An 8,221-nucleotide genomic window follows, 5' to 3' on the forward strand; every position below is an offset into this window, starting at 1 on the left:
ATGGGGCGAGGCCAGGCCTCGGAGGGGCGGGGCTGGAAATAAACCCTGAGAAGACGACGGCGAGGGTCTGGGCGCCGCGCTGTCTTGCTGGGGTTTGGGGGAGAGAGCTGGCGTCTCCGAAAAGAGCGGGGCACGTAGACGCTGGCGGGAGGCGGTGGCCGGGGGGCGGCGCCCGTGGCTTTCTTCTGGCCATCCCCCTCTTGCCATGTTTGCCCCCACCTCTGCCTCGGAGAAGAGGGCCTCAACTTCCTCTAAGGACACTCACACCCAAGGAGCATCGCCTCCTTCAGGAGGGGAAGTGGGTGTTACCTTTGAGGCCACTTTGACGATCACCCTCGGGTCTCTGGCCTTCCAGGAAGGCGCTGGTTCATTCTGCCCCAGCCCCCACAACGAGGCTTCATCAGGGGTCTAGGTCTGGACGGCACGGGGACCCCCGCCCCCCCCCCCATCCCTCATACACTCCAGGCCCCCCAAGCCCCCAGTAGCCCCGGGGTCAAGGTGGACCCCTGAATCACCTCTCAGCCCAGAGTCCTGAGCCCCCATCCCTCACTCCCCAACCTCACTGAGAGTCCCTCAAGGCACAGGCAAAGCCAGGCCGTGGACAGGAAGGAATCTCCACCGGAGCCGGCTGAGAACGCGAACCGCGAGTTCACGTTTTCACACTTGCAGGCGCAGTTTCGAGGAGTTAACAACCCGCGGTATATACACCCTCACGGACACTTGAATATGAAAACAGAGTGCAGGGTAGTTGTCCGCTCTTTGGTGTATCCCTGGCGCTTCAAAGAGAGCATGTCCCATAGTAGGCACTCAGGAAATGTCTGTTAAATAAATTGGGGCGCCTGGGTGGCGCCGTCGGTTAAGCGTCCGACTTCAGCCAGGTCACGATCTCGCGGTCCGTGAGTTCGAGCCCCGCGTCGGGCTCTGGGCTGATGGCTCGGAGCCTGGAGCCTGTTTCCGATTCTGTGTCTCCCTCTCTCTCTGCCCCTCCCCAGTTCATGCTCTGTCTCTCTCTGTCCCAAAAATAAATAAAAAACGTTGAAAAAAAAAATTAAATAAATAACCGCATACGCACGTGGATACCCCACGCAGGTGCACACCCTCCATGTCCAGACACAGTTACACACGGCCATGTGCACACAGTACACAACCTAGTTACTATGGTCACACAGGGATACACCATGCCTACACACGCATACACACACACACACACACACACACACACACACACGTAGGCACAAGGAGGCACCCCTGAATCACAAAGGTGTGCCCATGGAAAGAGGAGCATAGACACATAGACATATTTAAGCCCTGGACAGAGTCCCCATCCCAGCCTGGAATGACCGCGATCTCAGTCTGAATTCTGACCCAGAAGATGAGTCACGTGCGACCCCTGCACAGCTTCCTGGGGGCACAAATCTGGTGATTCAGAGTCCAGTTCCCTGGGACTCCTAATCCTAATTTATTATTATTATTGTCATTATTATCAAATAATAATCCTATTAGTTAAGACAGTTTTAAATTATCTTAAAACCCAGTCCCTTGAAAGACACAGACTCAGACTTCAGAACACTTGGTGCCCGGTCTTGAAAGGGACCCCAGCCTCAAATGTCACAGTCCCCAGCAGCACGCTCCAGGGACTTGGGAATGGGCAATGGGGTGGGATCCTGGTTTTCAAGATGTTTTGGACTCTCCTTCCACCGCCACCCACCTCCTACGATGCCACAGCCTCCTGTCTGCTCCTGGTGGCCATAAGCTGACATCACAAATGCTCCTGTTGCCCCTGGAGCCCACCCAGACCCCAATCCAGAGGTTCCTCTCCTAGGTCCTCCCTCCTAACCCCACGGCGGCCATGGGGTTGAGGTGGGACCACTGAGTCAGAAGTGTGTTGAGGAGGAGAGAAGTTGAGTCTAGTACCTGGCCTGTCCCGCCCCCTCACTGATGTGGAGGGGGGTGCCCTCCTTTGTCCCCAGATTCTGATCAGAATGTGTCTTTACCTCCAAGTCCCACTCAATTGTCCCCCTGTATCTGGACCCCAAGAGGGTACTCTTCAGACCCTTCACTTCCAACACAGTCATTCTCTGTCCCACAGTGCACACTTGGACAGGCAAGCTCCTTTCTTAAGCCTCCATTTCCTCATTTGCCAACTGCCCAGCCCCATGAGGCAGCCAAGATTGGTCTAGTTGCAAGTGCCACAAATGCCACTTCAAACTAGTGTGAGCAAAAGTAAAAGGAAATTTCTGGGTTATGTAACTGAGAGGCTCAGGGTAGAACAATGGATTCAGGTATGGCTGGATCCAGGTATCAAATGATGCCTCCAGGACCCGACTGCCTCTCCGGTCTGCTTTCCTCAGTGCTGGCTTCTCTCTCAGCAGGTCCTTCCCCATCACAGCTCCAGGCTTACATCTTCCCAGTCCCTGAGAGTCCCAGTGGAGAGGAAAAAAAGACGAAATGCCTTTTTTTTCCTGGTAAATACAACAAAAGTCCCGGGCCTGAGCTTCATTGGCTGACTCTGGCTCATTTGCCCACCCCTGTGTCGAATCTTAGACTCTGATTGGCTGGGCCTGGATCATGTGCCCACTCTAAACCAACCTCTGGTTTATGGTCGGTTGGACTTGAGACACATATTCTTTCTTAAGAGAAAACTGAGACTATTACTCCATGGCAGGGGCTGGTCAGGGAACCCCACAGAGCCCTCTCATGACTGCTTGTGGGCCTCCAGTTTCACAGCTACCATTTTGCCAGAGGGCTGGAGTCTGGTCTTGGCTTCAACTGACCTTCCGTAATGTGCGGTGCTGCGGCCCCACCCCCTGCACCTGTCCATCACAGCAGAGCCAGCTGCCCACTGGTCCGGCTCCTCCGCGGCTGTTACATCAGGAAAGGGGGTTGAATTCCTCAGTTGCTGACTTCTTTCTAAGGTCAGAGGGAGGAGCTCCCATCTAATCACTATTTTTTTTAATTTTTTTTTAACGTCTATTTATTTTTTGAGAGACAGAGCATAAGCTGGGAAGGGGACAGAGAGAGAGGGGGAGTCGCAGATTCCGAAGCAAGCTCCAGGCTCCGAGCTCTCAGCACAGAACCCGACGCGGGGCTCGAACCCATGAACCATGAGATCATGACCTGAGCCGAAGTTGGCCGGCCCAACCGACTGAGGCACCAAGGCGTCCCTGCCATCGAATCACTATTAAACCAATCTCTGAGCAGACAAGGTTGGCAATAGTTTAGAGAACAGTTTAATCACACATTTAAGAGCTAAAACAGACTTCTCACACATAAAAGTCTTTTAAATTCTCTTTTACTTATTTTTCCAAAGGGAGGAAACTAGGATAGCTGATGAGGGAGCCCGAGGCAGGCTGAGCACAAAGTAGCACCCCACCCCACCCCACCCCCCTCACCTGGGTGGGATCTGTGTGATATTCCTTGGACACTCCCAGCTACCCAAGAACAAAGGAAAGGGGTTTAAGTAGCTGCCATGGTGATGTGGGAAACTAAGGCAAATGAAAAATCAAATCTGCTTACTGCCTACAGCCCATTGACAAGTCCTTGTGACCAGCAGAGTGACGTCCCTCTAGGAGCTCAGCTGCCTCAAGGATGACACTTTCCTGGGGGCAAAAAAACCTTAGCTTAACACGATCCCTACCTCAAGGATCCTGTAAATCAACTTCCTTTATCTCAACTGCCCCAAGATATATGCTGGCAACCATCCTCCCAGCTTCTGGCCCCTCCCCCATATACATCTGAAGGGTCTCGTGACTGAGGTTTTATCAAACAGTAATAAATGGTGTTTCCCTAGCAACAGCCAACCCAGCAAGGTCCTGGAACGCCTGCTTCCAAAATTCCTTAGAGACTTACTCCACCCCTGATCCCCTCCCAAATGAGGGCATTTTGCGCAGGCGTCCTGTCCCCATGCTTTAATAAAATCACCTTTTTTGCACCAAGACATCTTTAAGAATTCTTTCTTGGCCGTTGGCTCTGGACCCATCACCCCAAAACTTCATCAATAGTCTAGACCAGCGCTGTCCAGCAGGGCAGCCATCAAATACTTGAAATGTGCCTTAAGTGTAAACACAAGACACGTTTGTTTTCAAGGATTTAGTACCAAAAAAAGGTCTCAAAGCCAAAACCGAAAGGTCTCAAAACCAAAAACCAAAAACATCTCAATAATTTTTTACTCTCGTCTACATGCTGAAGTGATAATTGTACTATGCTAAGTACAATACATTATTAAAATTAACAGTGTGTCTTTTTGTTATCTTTTTAATGCGGCTGCTAGAAAATTTTAAGATGATTTAAAAAAAATTTTTTTTTTTTAACGTTTATTTATTTTTGAGACAGAGAGAGACAGAGCATGAATGGGGGAGGGAGGGAGAGAGAGGGAGACACAGAATCTGAAGCAGGCTCCAGGCTCTGAGCCATCAGCCCAGAGCCCAATGTGGGGCTCGAACTCACGGACCGCGAGATCGTGACCTGAGTTGAAGTCGGACGCTTAACCGACTGAGCCACCCAGGCGCCCCCAGAAACTGGAGATGTGGTTTACATTACATTTCTACCAGAAGGCACTGTTCTAAAGTTAAAGAGAAAATTCCCTGTACACGTTGTCTCATTTTTATCTCCAGTCTTCAAGGTCACAGACAAAGAGAGCTCTAAGACATCTAGACAGAGTGCCACAGTGTGAATGCATGAATATGGATATTTCTCTAGGGCAAGCACATGTAGAGGCATGCCAATGAGCAAGCCATGTGAATATGTGAGCAGATGTGTAAGGGTATTTGGGAGTGTGTGTGAGTGTGGGTAGGTGAGCAGATGTGTGGATGAGAGTGAGTGTTTCCAGTTAGTCTCTGTCTGGGGACCCGGGGAGAGGGGACACCACATCCAGGGTTAGGTCAAGGCGTGGGTCTGGCCTCAGTCCCAGATGTGGGTGGGGCTCCAGTAATTGGTCCTCTTGCCTTACATCCGTTCCTTTCCTCCCATGGGGCCTTAAAGAAGCAGAATTCTTGGGGTGGAGCTGAGGGGTGGGACTGGGGCCGCGGGGTGGGGGGGGGGGGAGAAAGACAGGGCAGGCTCAGGAATCCTGCTTCCAAGCCCGGCTGCCTCAAACCTGAAAGGTGGGGATCCCAGGTGCCCCAGGTTTTCTCCCGAGAGGGGCAGGGGACAAAGTTCATTTGGGGAGACACACACACAGCTTCCTGTAAAGTTCCTGATCATCCTTTAAATTCTTTTGAATTTATTTACATTGAGCATAATTGACATGTGACATTGTGTAAGTCTGATGTATACAAGTGTTGATTCAATACATTTGTATATTGCAACAGGATGACCGCCACAGGTTCCTGACTGTTCTGTCCTGTCTCTGGGTCCATGGGCTTCTCTGCTTGACCCTCCGTGAGACCTCTGGACTCCTAAGACCCTCTGGATCTGGGAAGGAGGAGAGGATGCCCCAGGGTCGGAGGGTCCCAGATCACTGAAAAGAGGAGGCTGACCTCTCCTCCCCCCACCCTCAACCCAGAGATTTCCTCATCTGCCGTGACACCTTCCGGTGGGTGGGGTGTGTGTGGGCAAATTGGCAGACTGGGAACCATGGGGTCTGAGGAAATCTGCATGAATCAAGAGGTCAAGATGCAAGCAGCAGCCTTCAAAGACAAGAAACAGAGGGCCCCAGCCCATAAGGAAGGTTAGGTACCTCAAGGTGGAGAGGGGAGACTACAGGAGGGAGAGGTTGGGATGGGAGAGGTAAGAGGCTGAAAGCTGGGTCACAGGGCTCCCTCCCCTACCCCAAAAGGCACGTGTGTACGTGTACCCCCCAAACACTCACGCACGCCCTCTCCACCTAACCAAGAAGCAGATCTTGTTTCCCCATTCCTTCTCTTTTATCCCCAGAAATCTGTTATCTGCAGGGGTTTGGTTGAGCCAAGATCTCTGAGCCCCCCTCCGACCCCTACCCCAGCCCCAGAGCTCCAGGCAGGTTTCCAGTCTCACTGACCCACCCACAGGTGCAGACCCTGACTATGAGAATATCACCTTGACCTTCAGAAACCAGGAGCAACCAAGGGGCAGCCATTCACCACCCAAGAATAGAGGCAAGCAGCCACCTGCCAGCCCGAACCTCACAGCCTCGGGAGGGGCCCCTGGTAGGACATCACGGGAACAAGGGCACTGTGAGGAGGCCTGGGGCAATGGTGTGGGGCGTGGTGGCCTCAGGGCTTGTGAGTTACAGTCGAGGGGGTAGCTCCGCAGGTGGCGATGATGATGCGAGTGGTGCTGGTGTTGGTGGGAGTGTTGGTGACAGTGTGGGTAATGTTGATGGTGAGGTGATCGTGCAGTGGATCAGGAAGGAACCACCTAGACAAGAGCTGATGAGACTTGTTGCTGGGGACAGTGCTGATAATGACAGGCACTGAGGTGGATGGGCGTCAGTGACAGGTGCTGCTGATGTTGTGAGTGCTGGTAACGGGGATGGCAAGGGGGAGACCTGATGGTGACAGCGTTACGGACAACTACTGGTGGCTGTGGGCAGGGTGCATGCTGGTGGTCGCAGTGGCTGTATCGGCAGGAGTGGGAGCAGGTGAGACAGCTCTGAGTCAGAGCTCAGTGTAGAGTCAGTGCCGACGGTCTAAGCGGCAGTGTTGGGCCCTGGAGGTCACCTCTCCTGCCTCTGCTCCAGTCCCAGCCTGGTCGAGGCCGGCCCCAGACTCTGCCCAGGTCCCTCGTTGGCTGCACAGAGCCACCCTGAGCCTGTACATCCTCCTTGCCCTGTTCTGCATCGTTCTCTTGGCCTTGGTCCTGGTGAAGAGTGAGTAGGGTCTTCGGTTTCACTTTCCTTTTTGTCGTTCTTTGGTGGGTGGGGAGGGGGCTGGGGCGGCGTAAAGGGGGGCCTCGGGAGGTGGGGGAGGCCCCGTGTTCCCACCCTGTCTCCCTTCTCCCTCGTTGCTCTCCCTTCCCCCACCCTTGTTCCCAGGACAGCCCAACTGGGGGCGCTTCAAGGGTTTTCCTGCCTCCCTCGCCCCTCCTCCTGAACAGATTCTGAGGTGTCCCAGGAGCTGCTGGTCGTGAAAAGGGAGCTCCAGAATGGTAAGGGTGGGACCTGGGGGAGGCCCATGGGGTCGGGGTGGGCAGCGGTGATTCAGACGTGTCTGTTTCTCGCCTCAGTCTCCATCTCAGGACAACAGTGTCAGGAGGAGCAGAAACAGGGCTGGACCAGCATCCAGCAGCTCATCACAGAGGCCAGGCAGGTCATTGACATGATCAAGACAAATGTCCACATCGGGAATGAGAAAGTGAAGACGCTGTCAACAGGTGCCCTTGCAGACCCTTACTGGCGGGCTTTGTCTCATGCTGGGCACTGGGGGATTGGGGGAGGCGACAGTAGGGGTCTGCCCTCCCAGTGCTCAGGGTTTAGGGGGTGATGGATGTCACCCTCTGGGCGGGGAGTACATGGGCTCTGCAACACCCAGGCTGGGGGGTGGGGGGCGGGGTGGGCAGGGAGGGAAGAGGCTTCCAGTAAAGGTGAGGGCCTTGTCTGAGGCCCAGACCAGCTTTCTCCTGTCTCCCTGCCCCCAGACTTAAGCCAAATCAAGACTAAATTGCATGAAATCTCCAAGGTACTAGAGAAGAAGCCGCAGCCACGTAAGTTGGGCTAGGGAGGTGGAGGAGGAGGGAGCCACATCTCTGGCCCTGGTTTCTCTTTGTGGGGGGGGGGGGGGGAGGGATCTGCCTGACCTTGGGTCTTCATCCTGCTCAGAGCCCACAGCTCAATAAATGAGAAGACATTGACACCCTGGCTGCAGCTTGGAGGACGGGGCTGCACTTCCCCGTGAAGACGGCCGCATGTGTGCCTCATGGTGTCATGGGAGCGATAACACATGACACAGTGGGCGGCTGTGTCAGCAAGGACCGCAGAAGTGTGTCAGCCTGAGCGCGGGTGTTGGTAACACGTGTTGCACTGTGAACACGTGTGAATGTCCTGTGGTATGTTGTGTGTGAATGTCATGGAGCTGTGTGTGTGTGTGTGCGTGCATGTGTGTGTGTGTGTGGAGCACCCCGTACATCACTGTAACTGCGGGTGTTGAGTGTGTACCCTGTCACTACCTGTGTTGTGTGAACAGGTGGGTGTCAGTGTGTGACTGATTATGTCACCGAGGGTGTGCAGAGCGGGTACATTTGTGCGTTCACTTGTTTCCGCACTCACGTTTTGTGATTTGTGACGATAAAGGCCAATGGGAAAGAA

General features: G+C 53.7%; 1 protein-coding gene across 1 annotated transcript; it reads left to right on the forward strand.

Annotated features, from left to right (window-relative positions):
• Nucleotides 1–5,378: 5,378 nt before the first annotated feature.
• MCEMP1 (mast cell expressed membrane protein 1) lies at nt 5,379–8,221 on the forward strand. The gene is made up of 7 exons (XM_058728142.1): nt 5,379–5,668; nt 5,988–6,125; nt 6,659–6,787; nt 7,015–7,065; nt 7,144–7,290; nt 7,596–7,620; nt 7,736–8,221. Exons 1-7 carry the CDS (start codon nt 5,575–5,577, stop codon nt 7,809–7,811), a joined length of 660 nt encoding a protein of 219 aa, XP_058584125.1. The 5' UTR covers nt 5,379–5,574; the 3' UTR covers nt 7,812–8,221.

The sequence above is a fragment of the Neofelis nebulosa genome, chromosome 4 (assembly GCF_028018385.1).
Source record: "Neofelis nebulosa isolate mNeoNeb1 chromosome 4, mNeoNeb1.pri, whole genome shotgun sequence".
NCBI lineage: Eukaryota > Metazoa > Chordata > Mammalia > Carnivora > Felidae > Neofelis > Neofelis nebulosa.

Excerpts from the sequence above, each read along its gene's own strand:
- MCEMP1 (XM_058728142.1), top strand. The coding sequence starts at position 5,575 with ATGGGGTCTGAGGAAATCTGCATGAATCAAGAGGTCAAGATGCAAGCA. Across the intron at positions 6,788-7,014 it reads GGCCTTGGTCCTGGTGAAGA|ATTCTGAGGTGTCCCAGGAG; the intron begins GTGAGTAGGGTC and ends CCTCCTGAACAG. Across the intron at positions 7,621-7,735 it reads AGAGAAGAAGCCGCAGCCAC|AGCCCACAGCTCAATAAATG; the intron begins GTAAGTTGGGCT and ends CATCCTGCTCAG.